Consider the following 22,703-nt stretch of genomic DNA (forward strand, 5'->3'; position numbering starts at 1 on the left):
GGGGTTCAAAAAGGGCAAGTTTTAACAATAATGTTCCGAGTTCGAGTGTATTTGTGTTTAACTTTCTGGGAATATAGATTTCTAAGTCCGTCGCAGTGCGTACAGAGACCAGAGACGTATATATTTCTCGGTATGTACGTCTCTATGTCTGGTACTGGTTCTGCTCTGTAACCACCTTATAAGGTATTTGACATTTTCCTTTGATATTGCTTTTTATTAGTCAGGTAAAAAGTTCGGCCCTTTTACTGGCATATGAAGTTAATACCCCCCCCCCCCCCCCTCGATCTCTGCTGATAATGTTTAAAACCCAATGCACTATTTTTGTTTTTATTTTCTTACTACTCACCATACTTGGGTTTAACTGCTATAGGCCTATATATATACACACAACAAGTGAACAAATATATATAAACAGCAAAACTACTTATCTTCACCTGAATCACCATGACCTAGCTAGGCTACTTTGAGAATCGAATGAGGTAATATCGTGAGTAAAACATGTGTTAGTTTACTCAAAACATTTACTTATTTTAAGCTGACAGACTTTATAAAGCCTGCGGTGCAACGCCCTTTAAACTAATCACATTGCCATACGTTACATAATACATTAAAGATCTTTTATATACGTCAAGGTCGCCTATAATACACTTCTCATTACATAATATAGGCCTACAAGCAACTTCTTGATGAGATCTATTATAACGAAACCCAGAGACCCACATGGGTTATAACACTCACCTGAGCTACCTGCTAGTGTTATGTGTTGCGCGAAATGACGTGAAATTACTGCATACAAAACAAGATAGTACTTGAAATGCAAATATGACGACCTTTGGATCGCCGTCGTCCGACAAATGATGTTGGGGTGTGACCGACACAAATCATATATATATACCGTCAGATAACAGACAAGCCTATGTGTTCCCCAATCTCCGGTTACATCAGGTTGATAACCACTGTGTAATTACATCATATAACTCATGAACCTTACGATCATTGAGAAAAAAGCTATTATATATAATCATTTAAACTATTGGTTAAGTCTTACTTTCTATAACCATCAAACTGCCATCCCATAATATTCTTTCCAAGTAACTTTGAATAAATTTCTACTGGAAATACATGTATACTGAATATTATAATGAAAATAAAGCAAAATATACCCCAAAGTGTAATATAATTTCCTTATATATATATATAAGTCTTGCCTGGGGAATGGATGACCCCGTTGTAATGATATTCACGATCTTGTTAAAGCACCCGAAGAACTGTCTATCCACGAAGATTTCATGTTTTTAGCTTATCTGAAAGTATTTTTTTTAATTTTCTTTTGTCCTGCCTAACGTATGGATAAGGTCCGAGTGTTAATTTATTTACCCATCATACAATTCGCTTTCCCCATCCAGTGAATGAAAGTTAAAATCAAGTTTTGATTATTCCGGCCGTAACGAAATTTAACAAAATAAACCCAAACTATAGTTAACTGCATAGGGGTAGGTGCATGACATTTACAATTTTGATAAAACACCTTTTGGTACCTTTCCATCCATGATGAGTACTAGGTACAGCCTATCTGGGTCTGACGAAATACCATTTTATCATGTAATATATTTGACCCCTTTGGACCCAGCGATGGGTGAGGAAAGTGTGGCAGATTTTAATTGTAAATAGGATTACGATCGCCTTCTTGCTTCAAGCTAGAGGGAAATTTCCTTTTAGCTCAGTTGTAGAGCGTCCGACTAAGAACCTATGAATCGCGGGTTCGAACCGGTGGAAGCACCCTATTCTCTTTCCTGTTCGCGGATAATGAGCATTGAACTGCTTTTCAGTTGGTATTCCTTGTCATTATATTAACATTTGCTCTGCATCATCTCCATGGAATACACAGAAAATGCAAATGACTGGAAAGGCGTTATATTAAAGACAGTTAATTGTTTTACACCTTTCCATCCATGACCATCATGGGTACTATGAGTCGCAGCATTTGTCATTTCAAAATTTTGATAAAGCACACATCCGATTTTAGGCCCCTTTGGATCCACCAAATGGCGTTTGCATTTTTGGTTGATCTCGGTTTGTACAAGGAAGCTTACTGCATTTTTTTTTAAACCGGCTCAACGGTGCTTGAGAAGACGTCAAGGAAAGGACACTTTGGTGTATATATTGCCGTAATTACGTTACCATGGGTACAAAGAACCTTTTTTTATTTCACGCCGCGACGGGTACCTTCAATAGAATCTTGTTACGTAATATAGATATACGAGGAATTTTCTGGACGAGATCAGCCTAGTATATGTAGTCAAGTTTCATATAGGGATCGCTTAAGTTTAACAATTTAGAGGTGTTAAAATGCCTATAAAATGTCGGCTTTAAAGTCATATATCATAAAATCTGCATATATTACGTATGTAATTTCAGTATGAACAAACATATAACAAAAACAAGGTTTATAGAAGATAATTTAGAAATAGGAGGTACAACAAGGAAGCGAGAAACAGGGACGACAAACAAACAAATTCGTGGAATTGTGTCCACCGATGTACTCCAAGCATCAACTTGCCTGCTGCCTTATTAAATACGCACAGACTCCACATTTATTTTACATCAACTAAATATTGACATTATATCTCCATATTTCAAATATTGGTGATAATAAGTATATAAATAGGCGAGATATTGTCCAGAAATCAATAATCAATCAGAATTCATGATATAAATGTGACCTCATTCAAATGCAAAACATCGCGGATCACTTTAACAGAAGGATGGCGATTAAGTCAATAGTGTCGTAATGTGAGCAACTGAGAACACAGGGACAATATTTAAGAGTAAACAAGTTTAAACAATCTAAATAAGGAGAACGAAAACTGGATTAAGTTAAAAGAATCTTGTCGTTCTAATTAATTTGACACTGCAAAAAGCACGGTCTGGTTGGTTTTCTTTTGTTGAGCGTCCTGTTAACAGTTAAGGTCATTGAAGGACGCGCCCCCCATGCATGTAATATATGCGTGAGGGTGTGTATGTGTGCAGGAATCAGGATATGTTGGCGTATTTGCCGCCTTGCGATAGCGTGGATCTGATGCCTATATTAGAGTGCTACCTCACTGAAATATCATTACGAAGGAACCTAGCACAGTATTCCATACTGACAACGGGTAAACCAGTGGTTGCGATAACCCTAAATGCTGGACGTTAAGCAGGACATAACAACTACCATATTTAAGAACATGTATATCCCGGCCTGGGGACAGAACCCGTTTCCTACCCCACTTGGGCGAACGCTCGACACTAAGGCCAAAAGTGAGGTGTGCCAAGTAAGGCTCTAGGAAACAAAAAAAAAGTTTTCAAGAAGCAGAGAGAAAATATAAAGATCCCAAGTGGTATCAGCATGGTTAGATAGATACAAATATTCATTTTACTAAAACAACAACAAAAATAATTTTGAAACTGAATAGATCATTTAGAAGTGTACCAGTTATTTATATATAAGATTTTTTATTCAGATTTCCATATTTGAAGACTTCGTTGAAATGCCCCAGACAGGATCAGGTTTTTAGCTCACCTGGCCCGAAGGGCCATGCCATGTGAGCTTATGTCGTACTGCGGCGTCCGTCGTCCGTCGTCCGTCAACCTTTCCGTTTGAACGGCTTCTTCTGAAGAACTGGAGAACCTAGGGTCATGATATTTGGCCTGTAGGTACCTGAGATGGGGTGCTATAAAGTTTCCTCATTTAAATGACCTTGACCTACTTCAGGGTCACTGGGGTCAAATATGTTAAAAATTTCAAACAAAAATATTTTAAGAACCATTTGGACTAGAGTCATGATACTTGATTATGTTATGTAGACCAGCAGTGCAAATTATTTTCTCAATTACAGTAATGAGGTCAAAGGTCAACGTTAAGTGCAAGTCGGGAGTCAAAGGTCGATGTGGGTTAAAAGCTTCAAAATTAAAATTTGAAATTTCAATCAACAATATCTTCAGAACCGCTTAAGAGATGTTAAAATGTCTTGTGTTCTAGTTACCAAATTTGGTCTTAAGTTACCTATATGTCAGTTTCATGAAACAAAAGAAACAGGTGAGCGATACAGGCCCTCTGGGCCTCTTGTTTTTCTTCCTTCTTCTGCTTCTACGAAGAAATTAGAATTGATCTACTGCCCCCATTGGAACACTTTGGATATCCACAGGTTCTTTTCTATCTATTATAACTTCCCGGCGATGTCTCCCTGTGTGCCTTGTTCATTTGACCTTAACTATTACGACGATATAAACCCCCGAACAAAACAACAACAAAAAACTATTGAAATGCAAACGAACTTCCTGGTCTCATCTGCATTCAACTAGAGCAAATTAAAAAAAGGCCAGTGTGCCATAAATCCTGTATAATATAAGTATATTATAAATGTATACAAACATTCGAACTTCCTGGTGTTAACGTTATTTTCAAATGTGTTCTACGCAGATACGGCACGGTCGTTATGTCTATAGAAAATAATAAATAGCATGACAGAATGGATCAACTTGTAAATATGTTTTAATGTATTTGTAGTAAACAATCGGAGTGCTTACTTCTTTCTTTACCTAGGCCTAAAGGAAGATTAGGTATGTTTGGCTGTCGCGTCCGACCGAGGAAAACTGCCGGACTACGAAACATTTATTGATATTTTTTTTACCGAAATTGATTTTTATGTTTAATCCACGTACACCATACTGTTCCCATTTAGAAACCAAGATCTGTCAAGTGTTATTTAAAGTGCTTATGTGACTGTCAAGACGGTTAAACAAAATGGACGCATTGCTTTTGTCGATCGGCTTTTTCGATTAGAGTTGATGAAAGTTAATATTTTTTCTCGCACATAAACAAAATATTTTGACCTACCTACCTCCCAAAACCTAAAGTTCTTGGTCGGGCCACACTAAACAGAAAAGTTTTTAATGGTGGCCTTATACAGCGGACTACGGAGGCCACTTTTCATATGAAGAAAAGTGATATTGAGAGTATTATAATTTATACTCAAGGAGTTGGGGGCGGGGTTGGGGAAGGGAAGACAGGGGCGGTGTTTATAGGAAAACCTTTCTATGACTCTTCATCTGTAAATGATAAGGTTTTCGTGAATCGTGGATGTCCTCAAACCTACCTGCGTTTGGAATTATATCAGCTATGACACATTGGCCTAAAAACCAATTATATGCAAGTTGTAGCTAGGAAATTGTAGCAGAGTCTTAGTTATAAAATATTACAGGTGTACTAAATCGCTGCCTTGTCCGTGATTTCTCTTATGAAGCCCGACGTCATCATGACAAACGTATAATGGGGTAAGGGGGTCGGAGTCGGGGGCAAATTATAACTGAAATAGAGGGTGAAGCCCCGGACAGGGGTCTGGGGGACGAAGCCCGTCAAAAGCTTAGAGTTTTAAGCATGACATGGAAATACTAAAGAATTTAACGCTTTAGTGATTAATAAAAAAAAGCTTGGAACAACAGTAGCTGATTTTAAATATACTGTATTGTAGATAGGTTCTTATAGCACAGACAGTGAAATGTTTGTGTGTAACGTTTCGATTACTAGTACGATATGCATTTTGTCACCTTCAACAGACAAATCTGAGATTGGCTTCATTTGTCTTATACATATCGTACAGTCATCGAAACGTCATACGTAAACACTTCACCGGTTGTGCTATATGACCATGAATATACAATCTTTAGAAATAACGACTGTTTCTGGTACAATTATGTACGAATGTATGAATGAAGTCTATTTATAAGGCAACTTTGTTTCTACAAATTTACCAACGGTGACTGATTTGTATCATGTCGCTCTTTGCTAGTTATCGCCATTTCGCATCATTCAAGGCGAAATAAGAAATCTTCATAAAAAATGCCTCCTTTTGCCTCATGTTCTCATGATCTACAGTGTTTCAAAAATGAACTGGATAAACACTGGGAAAACATTTATTTATTGTATAACTTCAAAGCTAATTTGATGAACTGTAGTGTCGTTACAACATAAAAACTTTCCGAAATCATGTGCCAGAAATCTATCATTAAATATCAGTAAAACGCGAAATGAGAGACGAAATGACCCAATGGCTTGTCGTCATACACTTTGGGTTGTGTTTATCATATATAAGTTTCTAGCAAAGCAATACTCTAGATGTGTTGATAACACTCATACACGTACTGGTCATCAGCTTAATCAGGAGCGTCAAACTATAAACTGACCGACAGTGCTCACGATGATTGAGGAAAGCGCAGTCAATGAATTTCCGAATTATTGACCAGGTGAATATATTACCGTTGTAAATTACTTTCCTACTTACCTAATATTAAAACATACCTGTGAGAAACACTTACCCTAACAACAGTTACAGGGTTGGTATTGCCATTTGGATATGTTCGCGTACAGGTTGACATCTGTAAATCTTAGTAATATGTTATTTCATACCAGAAAAATAACTTGTGTGTTAATATATTGATCTAATATTAGTATAATTTAGTATTCCTACTGAGAATTTCTTACAGGAAAAAACACGTGTTGATATACACAATTAAGTTAATATCATCTTAATATCACTATCTACGTTATTCGGCTTGGATTTATACAGCAAAAGCACACATGCAAGTAGAGTTTTCTTCGTCATCCGTCGTCATTTGGTCTACTGTTGCAAGGACAAATAACCGACCGATGGACATTGTTTGGACTAATTTTCAAAATAATGTTGACATCAAGTTCTTAATTGCTTTGTGCTTTACAGCTAATCAGTATATTTGGACTGACAAACAAATCTATGGACACCTTATGTGCATAAGCTATCTAAAAACAAACGAATTTAGCGTAAGTCCTGTTTTGTTGTATGAAATCTTTCTCGCACGTCTCTGAAATAATTTTACGGACGTCAAGTACTCGAAACGAATGCGATTAGAACATTTACCATAATGCCGTCGTTGGCCTTACTAAAGGCCGTAACGGCCGGACGGTCTAGACAGGTCCGCCTTTTACTTGACATGGGTTTGTGTAGCATGGATTGTTCAGACGAGTACGGACAGACACCGCTTATTAGGGCGATTTTTATTGACTTGGAATCAAGTCGGGATAAGATTGTCCGAATGTTGTTGAAAAATGGCGCATCAGTACATAAGATGGATGTCGTTGGGCGGGATGCCCTCGCATGGGCTTGCTTGTACGGACGTGACGTCAACGTCGAACAACTTCTCGACCATGCTGTGGGGGAATTGGACTTAAACCGACCGGATATCAACGGACAGACGCCGCTGTTTCACGCGGTCGCTTCCGGAAGTGCATCCACAGTTAAGTTAATGGTGGAGGCGTTGCTCAAATACGATCTTTCTGTCGACGCACAGGACGTGTTCGGTACGTCACCGCTCATGCTGGCCATGAGGCTAAACCATGACGTTTGTGCGAGTATCTTAATCCGAAACGGGAAGTCAAAGGTAGGACTTGGAATGAAATACCCGGATGATTTCAACAGAGCAGAAAAATGGGCAGTACAAACTATGAGAAGACCGAAAAACAATAGGTCAAACTTCCCAGTTGATGCTTCTTCAGAGAGAAACAACATGTTACGTCCTGGCCAGAGGATCAATGTGGTCAAAGGTCAGACAGTGGCTAAGTTACAACTTCCGCCAAACTCCGACTCAGAGTCGTCGGAATCCTCAGACAGCGAAGATTCGGAAATGTTCTCTCTATACACTTCTGGTACGGAGACGGAAGACATGTTTAATTACTGTACGAAGTTTGCGCCCAAAATTGCGATTCCATCATCAATACTGGCAGTGAGCCCTTCCCTAAGTACCATAGTCAATGCTTCTAGCGGTGACGAGGTCGACACCTACTCCACTCCGTGTAGTGACCGAAAACAGGATAAACATAAGAAATGTTTGAGTCAACTTTACGGATTAGTTCAAGACCAGATTACTACGTCAAATCGGCTGGCAGCGCACCCACTTCCTTCTTCCCCTGCGACGTCGCACAAACAATTGGCTACGGAGCGGAGTGACGTCAGCAACATATCTCCGAGGAGAGGTAATGAATCGTGGAAATTTGTTTTTTCCAACAATTTTTAGTTTAAAAATGTCAAATTTAACAATTATAAAATAGCATGCCATTAAATCCAGGGTCCACAATATAAGGCGTTAAACAATAAAAAGTCGAAACTCAATCGCAACATCACGGAAAATTCCGTGAAGGCTCAGAATCTAATATCGATATTTCCCGGGCCTTACTGCAATCGGCCGAGATGTTGTATACAATATTCTAGTATTTAAATGACTATGTTCGCTGCCCAACAACCTTTTAATTCAATACCATCTATATGACTATATAAATCTTTCCGAACTTTTTGCCGTTTGTTAGAATCAAAGTCGTTCCATATCATCAGCGATCCGTCCCAGTCAACCCGTACCAAGTTTCAAGTCGTTCCGTATCATAAGCGATCCGTCCCAGTCAACCCGTACCCTTATCAAAGTCGTTCCGTATCATCGGCAAGCCATCGCAGTTAACCCGTACCAAGTATCAGAGTTGTTCCGTTCCATCGTTAATCCGTACCAGTCCACCCGTACCAAGTAACAGAGTCGTTCCNGTCGTTCCGTACTATCGTCAATCCGTTCCAGTCAACCAGTTTACCCCCCTCCCCCCCCCCGTTCTAAGATTACCATCGTCAATCCGTCCCTGTCAACCAAGTATCAAAGTCGTTCCGTACTATCGTCATTCTCAGAGTCGTTCCGTACTATCGTCAATCTCAGAGTCGTTCCGTACTATCGTCTATCCCAGAGTCGTTCCGTACTATCGTCAATCTCAGAGTTGTGTCATACTATCGTCAATCTCAGAGTCGTTCCGTACTATCGTTATTCTCAGAGTCGTTCCGTACTATCGTCAATCTCAAAGTCGTTCCGTACTATCGTCATTCTCAGAGTCGTTCCGTACTATCGTCAATCTCATTGTCGTTCCGTACTATCGTCAATCTCAGAGTTGTCCCATACTATCGTCAATCTCAGAGTCGTTCCTACTATCGCCAATCTCAGAGTCGTTCCGTACTATCGTCAATCCCAGAGTCGTTCCGTACTATCGTCTTTCTCAGAGTCGTTCCGTACTATCGTCTTTCTCAGAGTCGTTCCGTACTATCGTCAATCTCAAAGTCGTTCCGTACTATCGTCATTCTCAGAGTCGTTCCTTACTATCGTCAATCCCAGAGTCGTTCCGTACTATCGTCTATCTCATTGTCGTTCATTACTATCGTCAATCTCAGAGTCGTTCCATACTATCGTCAATCTCAGAGTCGTTCCGTACTATCGTCTATCCCAGAGTCGTTCGTACTATCCTCAATCTCAGAGTCGTTCCGTACTATCGTCAAACTCAGAGTCGTTCCGTACTATCGTCTATCTCAGAGTCGTTCCGTACTATCGTCAATCTCAAAGTCGTTCCGTACTATCGTCAATCTCATTGTCGTTCCGTACTATCGTCAATCTGAAAGTCGTTCCGTACTATCGTCTATCCCAGAGTCGTTCGTACTATCCGCAATCTCAGAGGCGTTCCGTACTATCGTCTATCTCATTGTCGTTCCTTACTATCGTCAATCTCAGCGTCGTTCCGTACTATCGTCAATCTCAAAGTCGTTCCATACTATCGTCTATCTCAGAGTCGGTCCGTACTATCGTCATTCTCAGACTCGTTCCGTACTATCGTCAATCTCAAAGTCGTTCCATACTATCGTCTATCTCAGAGTCGTTCCGTAATATCGTCAATCTCAGAGTCGTTCCTACTATCGCCAATCTCAGAGTCGTTCCGTGCTATCGTCAATCTCAGAGTCGTTCGTACTATCCTCAATCTCAGAGTTGTTCCATACTATCGTCAATCTCAGAGGCATTCCGTACTATCGTCATTCTCAGACTCGTTCCGTACTATCGTCAATCTGAAAGTCGTTCCGTACTATCGTCTATCGCAGAGTCGTTCCGTACTATCGTCATTCTCAGACTCGTTCCGTACTATCGTCAATCTCAGAGTAGTTCCATACTATCGTCATTCTCAGAGTCGTTCCTTACTATCGTCAATCCCAGAGTCGTTCCATACTATCGTCAATCCCAGAGTCGTTCCATACTATCGTCCATCTCAGAGGCGTTCCGTACTATCGTCTATCTCATTGTAGTTCCTTACTATCGTCAATCTCAGAGTCGTCCCGTACTATCGTCTTTCTCAGAGTCGTTCCGTAATATCGTCAATCTCAGAGTCGTTCCGTCCTATCGTCTATCCCAGAGTCGTTCCGTATCATCGTCAATCTCAGAGTCGTTCCTACTATCGTCTATCTCAGAGTCGTTCCGTATTATCGTCAATCTCAGAGTGGTTCCTACTATCGCCAATCTCAGAGTCGTTCCGCACTATCGTCATTCTCAGAGTCGTTCCGCACTATCGTCATTCTCAGAGTCGTTCCTTACTATCGTCAATCCCAGAGTCGTTCCGTTCTATCGTCTTTCTCAGAGTCGTTCCGTAATATCGTCAATCTCAGAGTCGTTCCATACTATCGTCAATCTCAGACCATCGTCAATCCGTCCCTGTCAACCAAGTATCAAAGTCGTTCCGTACTATCGTCAATCTCAAAGTCGTTCCATACTATCGTCTATCTCAGAGTCGTTCCGTATTATCGTCAATCTCAGAGTGGTTCCTACTATCGCCAATCTCAGAGTCGTTCCGTGCTATCGTCAATCTCAGAGTCGTTCCGTACAATCTCAGAGTCGTTCCGTACTATCCTCAATCTCAGAGTCGTTCCGTACCATCGTCAATCCGTACCATTCCACCCGTACCAATGTTTAGTACGTCCGTGCCAAGGATTTCAGTCAGTTTTCCCATACCAAAGTGTCATATCCGTACCATATTAAATATATGTATTTTCAAGTTACTATTAAGTAGTGTGCGAAATCCATACACTGTTGGGTCAATTAACTGGTTGTTCGATATATCGTGAAGTGACAATAATAACAGGTAGCCGTCTTGTTTTTTTTACTCTATACGATACACATGATTTGCTGATTTTAGCATGTATTAGACACAAATTTATGACAAATATAATATGGTACGGATATATCCTTGGTTTGGTGGGTGTACTTAATCTTGGTACGGGTTGACTGTATGCTTATGCATATATGCTTCATAATAACAGTCTGGGGAAAATTAAAAGTTTTATGGAAACCAACAACGGTTAATTTATATGAAATCATACTAAAGGGAACCCATCTAAAAGTCTACCTTATCAATAGATAACGAATGTCTTCTTCTCGATGTGACGGACTTTTCCGGCGAATATATCACCACATTAATGTTTATTTTCTGATGAACATAGTAACGTACTCCCCTGGTAAAAGGGAGGTGATCCGCCGTGGAAATGATTTAACCACAGGCACATTAATGTAAGCTGTTAGAAAGAATGATAATATAACTAAAAATCTCTGAAAAAGTTTCAGTATCTTTTAATGTTCAAACTTCTCATGCAATCATTTTTACACCGATTTCATTACCTAGGTTTCGTTTGAAGCAATCAAATGACAATTTTATACACACCTTTTTATTTTTACCAAATTCAAACCCTTTTTTTACCTATCATCGCGCGTGCATAGATAAGATCATACCGGTTTTAAATATTGTTTAGAGTTAAAATGCATTTTATTTTCAGGAAAGAAAGGAACCGACAGAAACCAGAGAGTAAACAACATGGCTTTAAAAAGACAGACAACCGGGGCGTTGTTCGGAGCGACTCCTCGAGGAACTCGGTTAAGTGACTACATAGACTTCCCATCTCCAATAAAGAGGGGAACCACGTTTCCTCTCCTATCAGACAGACGGATAGACCTCGTAAACATTGGGAATAAAAAATCGGACGAAAATACCAGAAATGGCAACAATACTTACTCACTCATGTAATACAGTTTCGAAACACTTCCAGGCGGAGTAATTTCGACAAAGCAGTAAAATCGTTTGGGGCTTTATTTGCCCCATTTTTGTTTGTCTTTTCGTAAGAAAAAATACCGTGTGTGAAAGATCCCCGGGTTACACTTCTAAAAATGTTACTGTGCTTTGGGAACAGTTTCATTTCTGTAGTTATTGGTCTTTTCTCTGTTTGATATTTTGTGGTTTGTAATTGTTACATGTTTACTACTTTTCTTTGATTTGTAATTTTTGATTTGTAATTGTTTAATGTTTGTGTTTTGATAAAGGGGCGGGTTGCCTCGAAAATTTTACAATTTTCCGCACTGTCGTGAAATATAACTCCTTTGTTTATACAAATGTATACCTATACTTAAGTAATACGCATCCAACAAACGCCTGTTTGTTTGTTTGTTTGTTTGTTTGTTCGGATCTAGTGTCTTTATTGGACCATCGTGATTATAAATAAGAAAAAAGTTTAACAAAATGTCGGACAGCGATACTCATTTAAATATCCAAATTTGAATACTGAATATTTAACAAAACCTAACTCAAAATCGAAGGACAAATTATGAACCAATGCAAGAACAAAGCGTTTCGACACAATAAGACTTCTGTGCCATAGACGATATCCGCCATATAAATCAAATAAAAATGAAAATAATATCACGTTCTCGAAATGAGAACAAGGGAAGTGATAATGAAATAAAAAGGCACACCATTGAACTTTTATAAAAAACCCACCATCGACTTTAATATCGAAAAGAAATATAGTACTTTCTATTTTCTAAACATTCTACCTACAACATTTAAAGCTCTAAAGTTACCAATACTCAAATACGACCCCTACTCGGGTATTGCCACTATATCATCCTCGATACCCCAGGGTTTTTCGCTCACTTTCACTCTCTGCACCTCTGGAATACGTCATAACAGAATCGAAGACACACGGCTGCTCTCAGTAAAAAAAACCTGACGATTCCTCAGATTACAGAGGAGCAACACCCGACTTCAAAGCCAGGTAATTTTACCGTTACACGACCGCGATATTCTTTTGATGTACATCAAAGGACCAAACTAGTATTCTCATCTATAATGTGCTGCTAAATGAGCTTCGATTTTGTTATAATAAATTTCAGGGGTCAGAGAGCGAAAGTGAGCGAAGCCCGTCTGTATCGAGGATGTTGTTATATATACTTTAGACCAAGCATCTAAAATTCTGTTCATCATAACTAACAGAGTAAACGGCCATCTAGTTAAAACTAGATCTTCCAGTCGCTCCCGTTTACTGATATAATTAGACTGGGTAAAGGGAGATGTTGTTATAACACTTATCGTACTTGCATTAAACATTCATTTACAAAATATATACTTTAGTTATTCCTAATTGGTTTATACCATTAACAATTTCTTAAGGTCAATATCAACATTTGAAGGTAAAATCAAACCTAATCCGTTGCTTAGTGTTCTCGCTTATCAATAAAAATAAAAATAACGGATTATAAATGAAAAATGAAAAACTGTTATAATTATCGAAATATTTTAATGAAACTTTCCAAATATGACCACCCGTATATCACCAGGTATCATCCTATACCCATTTTACCATCGAACTGGGTAGTATTACCCAAACAACCGTGTTATTTCCATTTGAATCGAAGGCAAGGTCCTCATCAACAAAAGGTCGCTTGAACAGAAGAAAGTTTCCCCTAAGTAGAGGGAAAATAACCCATAATACTCCCCATTAGTTAACTATCTACCAATCTAAATAAATAATTAAATAAACAATTAGGTCGATGAAATGTTGTCTTATTGGTATATGAAAAGAAGGAGCAGAATTTGAGTTTTCAGAAAGAAATACCGATAAGAGAAAACTGAAGAGAAAAGAGATATTAACGTAAAATAAATAAATTTATTTCTTTATTCATTTATAACAAACGTTAAAATAGCACAAATCTCCCAGGAGCTTGTATTTGGACAACTCATGGCAAATTCAAAAAGACCAACACATTGATTTATAAAAATATAATGTATAGCTTAAAGTATAGGAACATCAAAACAATTGCAGCACTAATCAGTTAAAAAGGCTAAAAACAGCATAGTTCAAATATGAAACACCTTTACAATTAACAGGTTCATCATCATGTTCTGCTTTATTATACAAAACGAAATTACACAAAACACAAACGCAATAGGCCCGATACTTGATATTGGACTGGTGAAAATGTCTAAATAAAGAATATTGCATCACTAAAAACCAATAAGAAAATTGCAATGCATATAAAAGATTAAAATAGTACTAATAAACAATTGAATGAACATATATGAACACATTCACAAATTAAGAAAAAATAAATCATCAGTTTTTCAAAATACATATTCACTTATTATTAAAAAACAAAACACCAGTACAACTTAATAATTACAATACTTAAACTTCATAAACAGTAAAATATAATAAACAATACAAGTATGGTGATCATGCATACACAAAAGAGACCATCCAGGTATGGAACTGCCAAACCAAAATACGTTGCAATCATGGAACACTTGCAGCTGAGACCATTCCACGCCTGAAACAGTCCTTGGAATTTTTCTAGCTTCTTTCGAAAGGTCGCGAGGTAAGCTGTTCTATATCGTGGCGGCTTCGTACCAAAACGATGTGGAGCCATACCCTGTAATTGTTTGGTACATCCAGTCTCCTCCGGTCTTATGATAATTGGATGCCCTATTTAATAATAGAATTCTTGCATATGTTTACAAGAGGCTTATTGTTATTGTTGCTAATGTTTTTAACCTCACATGCCATCATTTTCATATGATTGATATGCAAGAAAGAATAATTGGTTTGTGACAGAATTAGTCATAATAATCTAAAACAAAACGAGAGGCTCTTTCTTTCTGTATTTTGTTGGTAGCAGATTCGTTACAGAACTGCCAAATAGTAGGACAGTAGTCAAATGTTTCCAGTATAAAGACTAGTAGGTGCATTTTGACGGTCCTTGGTCCAATCTCTTCATCACTGCGAGCTGCTTTAATGCATTCCTGCAAATGTTTGGTTAACACTTCTGGAGCTTTCAAAATTAATATCGCCGTTCGAAATATGATAAATTAAAAACATATGCATGATATTTTCTTCAATAAGAGAAAATGCATCCTATTATCACCGGTCGATTATTGTGTGTTACCACTAGGGTCTGACTTGTAATTACCTGGGACCCTAGGTAACTTGGGAACTTGGGGTTACAAATGATGACACATTTTGTCAGTTCCACTTCCTTTATTTAAGTCCAACTTCATATCTTATACATGGAAACTTAATTGTTCAATCCATTCCCTTCTGTTTCCATCTCCATTCTTTCTCCTTTAGTTCTCTTCAGTCTCACTTCCCAAGATCTCTCTGTAATTCTATCTCTGTCTATCTCTGACTCTGTCCTTGGACTCTCTCCTTCTACTCTGTCAACCTTAGATCTCTACCTATTATAAAGACAATCTAACACTACTTCTACTTAACTAAATCTTCTAATTCTATTGGCTAATTCCATCCCTAGGAGGCGGGGCTACATTTCTCTTTTAGAAGTCTTTTGATGACCATTTCCCTGTCTAAGGACCACGATTAACTTATCAATGCATTATACTAAATGGACCTTACATCCACACACCATTGTCCTCCGACCCTTCACACAGACATTCCCACACACTCCATTCCCTTTGAGTTTCTACCACCATGTGTGTCCTGGTCATCTCCTTTGTTAACAATTACAATCTCTTTTTAATTGCCTTCTTCTTACTCTTCTGATCTTACTCACTACCATTTTTCATACTATTATAGTACTTTTTTTGTGTCTGGACACTTAAGCGTCATTAGAACAACCAAGATACTGCCACACCCACAACTATCATATGACCTTTGCTTGAGATAAGTTCCGAATGGTTTAAGATGATACAAAAACAACTCATATACGTACATGTCATAAGGTTGGACGCTATGGAAGGAAATGGTATACTCGCTGATACTCTCCAACCCCTGTATAAAAGAAAATTAAACAGCGCTATTAGTCTAGGGCATGCCATCCTCGATACTCCAGGTGCTATGCTCACTTTCACTCTCTGCACTCTTGGAATAAGTCGTAGCAAAATTGAAGGCACGCGGCTAGCTATTTGATTGGTCTCGGTTTAAAAAAACCCTGACCAATCTATAAGTTGATACCTGTCCTTTGAAAATTAAAGAGGAGCGATACCCGACTTCAAAGCCAATCAGTTTTACCGTTACGCGACCGACAGATTCGTTTGATGTAATTCAAAGGATCAGTCTAGTCCTCTCGTCTCATCCACAAGGTGGTGCGCACTGAGCCTTCGATTTTGCTATGACATATTCCAGGGATGCAGAGAGCGAAAGTGAGCGTAACCCCTGGAGTGTCGCGGATGAGCACATGCAGTACAATCAAAATATGATTAATGACTTGATTTGATAATAAGAGGTTAGTAATGCTGTTTGTAACGTGATTAAATTAAGGATCCCTGTTCCAATGCTGGCCAAAACACTAGAGAATTCCACAGTAGATTTTCATACTGGTATGGGGATCCTTAATTATATTTATGGGGTAAACTTAAATAACAATGAACTTTAACTTTATATTATAAAACTGTTAATTTTTTTGAGTCCAGTGTAGAGGACTCTATTGAAAACTAACTTTAACTTTAAGTTAAAGATGAATGGAAGAGAAACGCAAGGATCCCTGGGAGAGATTTGCTTGATAGGTCAAACGTAAATTCATTGTTACACTCGTATATAAGCTAAATCAATATATATTACATGATATCTACAAATGTGTAAAATGCATAATTGGCGTTGACATTTTAATTGAGGACAACAATTCCATTCCTACTTTCTGCACGGCGCACTACTGAGAGTTATTGTTGGCCAAATCCTTGAACTTTGACCAAATTATGTGAAATACAAGCCACGTTTAACATTAAAAGGGAACAAAACATACACTCATATCAGGTTTATAATTGCTGACGTGGTTGGCGGGAAAGTGCCCCAGCAAGTGATTCGTGGAAGGATGGGCGTGGAAGTGAGGTCGTGATTTTGAGTCAGTACTAGGGGGCCTATCAGTTAGTTTCATATCAATGACCTACATGCATGTTCCGAGAGCAACGTCCTCCTATGGGCCTTCCTGTTTACATAATTAAAAACTATCCAGACCGTCCCTGACCAGTCTGCGCACGGACTCTTTACTTGATATCCCTGTTTAAAAAAACCGCTGGATTTGCCGTCCTAGGTAAATGGGCTCTTTCGGTGAATATGATGAAAGAATATATGCGTCATCATCTGCTTTCAGGAACCAATCAGTATCGCCTTAGTGGTGTTGATATAAATATTTGAATGCTCGCGTGCCTCGGATACATTAACACCCACTGTAGGAAAGTCCTTGTTGGTAGTAGAACTGATGTACAACACTTTGGTACAGCGTATTCATCACGTGTCTTGCTTTAGATTCCAGGTTTTGCGGACAGGTCATGATCCAACAAAGAATACAAATCTTCTGTTTCAGAATACTGGCATCCGTGTTGTTATCTTCAATGAAAATGAGATTAATTATGATTTTGCTCTGTAAACGGCATTATGTAATATTTGTGTCGGTGAACGTTTTATGTAAATAATGTGAATACCTATCTTTTTAAAAGAATATTTTTCATATTGATCTTTATTTTCATTCCTTGTATATAGAATCTTTTTCATATTAATATTTGAAAATTAAGAACCATTAAAAGTTTAAATTCAAAAGATGAAGATGTCTTTTAAAAGACATTTAAATGTGTAATTGAAGGACTCGGTAAGGTATTCGTTACCAGTCCTGATAAGCTCACCAAAACATGCAGCGTCACGTAAAAGCAAAAGAACAAATTTGCCAAACGATGGCTGATATCAGCCATGTCAGAGTTTTTTTTGACTTTATGTTGTCAGCAACTACAAAAGCAGTTGGATTTTGTCAAGTTTGTGACATTTTTTTTGGTCAAATTCTGCTTTGCTTTTTGAAGTTTTTGACAACGCAGAGTTGGCCCGTATAAGCCTTGACACTTTCCGAGCTTTGCACAAGCAATTAACATTCCTCTGCTTATGTAGATGCCGACAACATAATGTCAAGAAACTTCTTGGCAAAATTGAATCGCTTAAGTGTATTTTATCATTGCTGATATCGGCCATCGGACAAGCGAGGGATAAAGACCGCTAACAAATCTCTCCACCGAACTCAACAAACGTATCGTCAACAAGGAACTCAATCATCTCGCTATTTCTTTATCAATATTTTTTCGGTTTGGCCTTTGCTATTGTTTTGCGAAATAGTTTTTGATGATTATCTATAAAATGTTTGCCTTTCTTGAAAAATAACCTTTTAAGTTCTATTGTGCATGGCAGGAATATCAAACAAATACAAACAGACTACTAAACGTATTATTTTCGTCTATTTAATGCCCTATTACTTGACCCCTGTGACATTGAAAGAAGGTCAAGGTAATTTTCATTCACAAATATTGCCAACCCAGGAAGCTACTAGCCAAGCAGTATAACTCTATACCTTCCAGTTCTTCAGAAGAAGTTATTTGAAGGTTTTTTTACACATTTGACCCCTGTGACCTTTAAAGTAAGCCAAGGTCATTCTCATTCACAATACTTTTTGGGTTCCATTCAAGGAAGCTACCTGCCAAGTATTATGATTCTTTACCTTTCAGTTCTTCAGAAGAAGTCATTTTAATTTTTGCCCGTTTTGCCCCCTGAAAGTAGGTCGAGGTCATTTTCATTTGAAAAATGTGTAGGGCTCTATCCTAGGAAGCTACACGCTAAATAATAAGATTCTCTACCTTTCAATTCTTAAAAAGAAGCTGTTTGGAGGTGACCTTGAAAGTAGGTCGAGGTCATTTTCATTCGCAAATTGAAACATTGTCAGGATTCATCCCAGGAAACTACCAGCCAAGTATTATGATTCTATGCCTCTTGGTTTTTCAAAAGAAGTTGTTGGAAGAGTGTAACATATTTGACTCTTGTGACCTTGAAAGTAGGTCGAGGTCATTTTCATTCCCAAACTTTGACAGGCTCCATCCAAGGAAGCTAACTGCCAAATATTAAGGTTCTATGCCTTTTAATTCCTCTGGAGAAATTTTTGATTTTTTTGACATATTTGACCCTGTGAACTTGAAAGTTGGTCAAGGTCATTTTCATTCGTACATTTTGTCGTGCTCCATCCCAGGAAGCTACCAGCCAAATATTAAGATTCTTTACTTTTTAATTCTTCAGAAGAGGTCGTTTGAATGTTTTGACATATTTGACCACTGTGAACTTGAAAGCAGGTCAAAGTCATTTTCATTCGCAAATTTTGACAGGGTTCCATCCAAGAAAGCTTCCTGCCAAATATGATTTGATCATATCTGATTTTTTTAAATTTACATATTTGACCCTTATGAACTTGAAAGTAAGTCAAAGTCATTTTCATTGGAATCCAACCAAGAAAGCTACCAGTCAAATATTGAAATTCTATACCCTTTTAGTTCTTCAGGAGAAGTTGTTTGAATTTTTTGACATACATTGGTATTTAACCACTGTGAACTTTGTCTAGCTCTTACCAAGGAAGCTATCAACCAAATATAATGACTTTAGGCCTTTCCATTCTTCAGAAGAAGTTATTTAAAGGAAAAGTTGACAGAGGCATGACAGATGTCACGCAATGGCATAAGCTTCGGGCAGGTGAGCTAAAATTGAACGCCTAGAAAAATACAAGAGGCCCAATGGGCCTGCATCGCTCACCTGGTTAAAATCTCGCACTTGCAACCTTAAAAGTTATCTAAAATAAAGCTACAGGCAAAATATCAGTATTTATGATTAAAGTCATTCAAAAGAACCAGTTAAAAGATTTTAAAACATTTCACCCTTGTTACTTTGAAAGTCGAACAAAGTCATTATGTTGAACAAATTGTATAGCCTTTCATCTCAGTATGCAACTTGCAAAGTATCAGCATCCTGGGACCCATGGTTATTCAGAAGAGGTCGTTTAAAGATTTTAAACAAATTTGACCCCTGTGACCTTGAATATCAGTCAAAGTCATTCACTTTAACAAACATAGAAGTCCTTGATCTGACTAAATATCAACATCCTAGGCCTTTTGGTTATTCAGAACAAGTTGTTTAAATATTTTGAACATATTTGCTCCTTGTGACCTTGAATATGATTCAAGGTCATACATTTAAACAAACTTTGTAGCCCTTCATCTCAGCATGCTACTGGCCAAATATCATCACCCTGTGCATTTTGGCTATTCAGAAGAAGTTATTTAATGTTTTTCACATATTTGGCCCCTGTGACCTTGAATATAGGTGAAGGTCATTCAAAACAAAATTGATAGCCCTTTACCCCAGCATGCTACTGGCCAAATATCATCACCCTGTGCATTTTGGTTATTCAGAAGAAGTTGTTTAATGTTTTTAACATATTTGACCCCTGTGACCTTGAATATAAGTGAAGGTCATTCATTCGAACAAACTTGATAGCCCCTTACCCAAGCATGCTACTGGCCAAATATCATCACCCTGGGCATTTTGGTTATTCAGAAGAAATTTTTAATTTTTTTTTAACATATTTGACCCCTGTGACCTTGAATATGGGTGAAGGTCATTCATTTGAACAAACTTTGTAGCCCTTCATCTCAGCATGCTACTGGCCAAATATCATCACCCTGGGCATTTTGGTTATTCAGAAGAAGTTATTTAAAGTTTTTAACATATTTGACCCCTGTGACCTTGAATATGGGTGAAGGTCATTCATTTGAACAAACTTTGTAGCCCTTCATCTCAGCATGCTATGGGCCAAATATCATCACCCTGGGCATTTTGGTTATTCAGAAGAAGTTGTTTAAAGGTTTTTTTAAGACAAGTGACCCCTGTGACCTTGAATATAATTGAAGGTCATTCATTTGAACAAACTTGGTAGCCCTTCACCCAAGCATGCTACTGGCCAAATATCATCTCCCTGGGAAGTTTGGTTATCGAGAAGAAGATGTTTAAAGTGTTTAACATATTTGATCCCTGTGACCTTGAAAATGGGTGAAGATCATTAATTTTAACAAACTTTGTAGCCCTTCATCACAGTTTGCTTCTGGCCAAATATCGACACCCTAGCCCTTTCGGTTATTAAGAAGAAGTCGTTTAAAGTAAAATATTGACGCCGGACGCCGGACGGACGCCGCGCCACGGCATAAGCTCACTTGGCACTTCGTGCCAGGTGAGCTAATAAGAACCAGTAGTGGGACACATTGCCCTCTTTAAATATACACCTGGTTATTTAGCTTGTGGTACATACATATACCAACGTATTATCTGCGAGCCATCTGCCGGAGAAAACTTTCTCTAACGGTTTCTTATTCTAAATTTCAGTTTGTGCTTTTTCTGGTGAGGGAATTGCGCAGTATAATACAGAACTGAAAATAAATAATCAAGTCGCTGAGGGATGTTCAATGATTTGTGAAAGAGCTGAGATATTGATGTGGAGGTTTGAAGTTCCTTAATGATTTTGATTGTGATTCCAACACCAAAAGACTTATTTCACGAGAAGGAAAATCTCAAAATGAACTGGATTTAATAACAACAAAAATTGACCTTTTGCTTTTTTTCAGTTAAATGCAGGACGACATACTTTCCCGTATTTGACAGAAGAGTCACATGAGGTAACGGAAACACTTGCCCTCCTGGAGCACGAGCTTTGCCTGTGTTAATGTTGTCTTTCCTCTTGTTTTGGTGTCTACATGGTTCCTGTCGTTGTCTTTCCGTACCAATATTGACTACAAATTTATTCATTATCAAAATAATTGATACGAATAATAATAAATGTTTGCTATTATTTATATGTTGAGGCTGTGTTTTTTCATTTCTATTTTATTTACAATAAAAATAAATTCTTGTTAAACTACCTGGTATTGTCTTTCTGTAACGATATTGACACCGAATATTTTAATTATTTATAAATAATCATTATAAATTTTTACTGTTGATTTATGTGTTGAGGCGGTGTTTTATATTTATTTTATTTACAATAACCAGAGGCCCAGAGGGCCGGTATCGCTCACTTGAATATTTAAGCAGTCATAGCAAATTATTCTCATTAAATACTGTACTACAAATATTTTACTCACAAACTTTGTCGGCTCAATCTGTTGAAACTACCAGCCAAATATTATTATATCATTCTATGCTTTTTGGTTACTCTTCAGAGGTTGTTTGAAGTGTTTGACATATTTTCCCCTGTGACCTTGTAAGTAGGTCAAGGACATTTTCTTTCTCCAACTTTGTTGGCTCTATCCGAAGAAGCTAACAACCAAATCTTATGAATCCATTCCTTTTGGTTCTTCAGAACCAATCGTTTGAAATTTTAATGACCTATGTGACCTTTAAAGTAGGTTGAGGTCATTTTCATTTGCAAACTTTGGTGAGCTCTATCCTAAGAAACCGACAGCAAAATATTATGATTCTATGCCTTTCGATTAATCAGAAGTCATTTGACCTCTGTAACCTTAAAAGTAGGTCAAGGTCATTTTAAAACTTTGTCAAGCTCTATCTAAAGAAGTAACCAGCCAAATATTAAGATTCTATACCTTTCATTTCTTCCCAAGTCACTTGAAATGTTTGACGTATTTGACCCATGTTATCTTGAAAGTAGGTCAATGTCATTTTCATTCTCAAACTTTGTCGGGCTCTATCCCAGGAAGCCACCAGCCA

The 22,703-nt window shown here is 37.9% G+C and overlaps 1 protein-coding gene and 1 pseudogene across 1 annotated transcript; one reads left to right on the top strand and one right to left on the bottom strand.

Moving 5' to 3' along the window:
* Positions 1 to 5,834: 5,834 nt before the first annotated feature.
* Positions 5,835 to 12,877, top strand: LOC110448638. Its single transcript, XM_021495000.1, has 2 exons — positions 5,835 to 8,047; positions 11,685 to 12,877. Exons 1-2 carry the CDS (start codon positions 6,940 to 6,942, stop codon positions 11,930 to 11,932), a joined length of 1,356 nt encoding a protein of 451 aa, XP_021350675.1. The 5' UTR covers positions 5,835 to 6,939; the 3' UTR covers positions 11,933 to 12,877.
* A 2,884-nt stretch (positions 12,878 to 15,761) lies between these two features.
* LOC110448624 lies at positions 15,762 to 17,408 on the bottom strand (annotated as a pseudogene).
* Between the last annotated feature and the right edge of the window lie 5,295 nt (positions 17,409 to 22,703).

This window comes from Mizuhopecten yessoensis, unplaced genomic scaffold (genome assembly GCF_002113885.1).
Source record: "Mizuhopecten yessoensis strain PY_sf001 unplaced genomic scaffold, ASM211388v2 scaffold4121, whole genome shotgun sequence".
In the NCBI taxonomy this organism is placed as follows: Eukaryota; Metazoa; Mollusca; class Bivalvia; order Pectinida; family Pectinidae; genus Mizuhopecten; species Mizuhopecten yessoensis.

Excerpts from the sequence above, each read along its gene's own strand:
- LOC110448638 (XM_021495000.1), top strand. The coding sequence starts at position 6,940 with ATGCCGTCGTTGGCCTTACTAAAGGCCGTAACGGCCGGACGGTCTAGA. Across the intron at positions 8,048-11,684 it reads CAACATATCTCCGAGGAGAG|GAAAGAAAGGAACCGACAGA; the intron begins GTAATGAATCGT and ends TTTTATTTTCAG.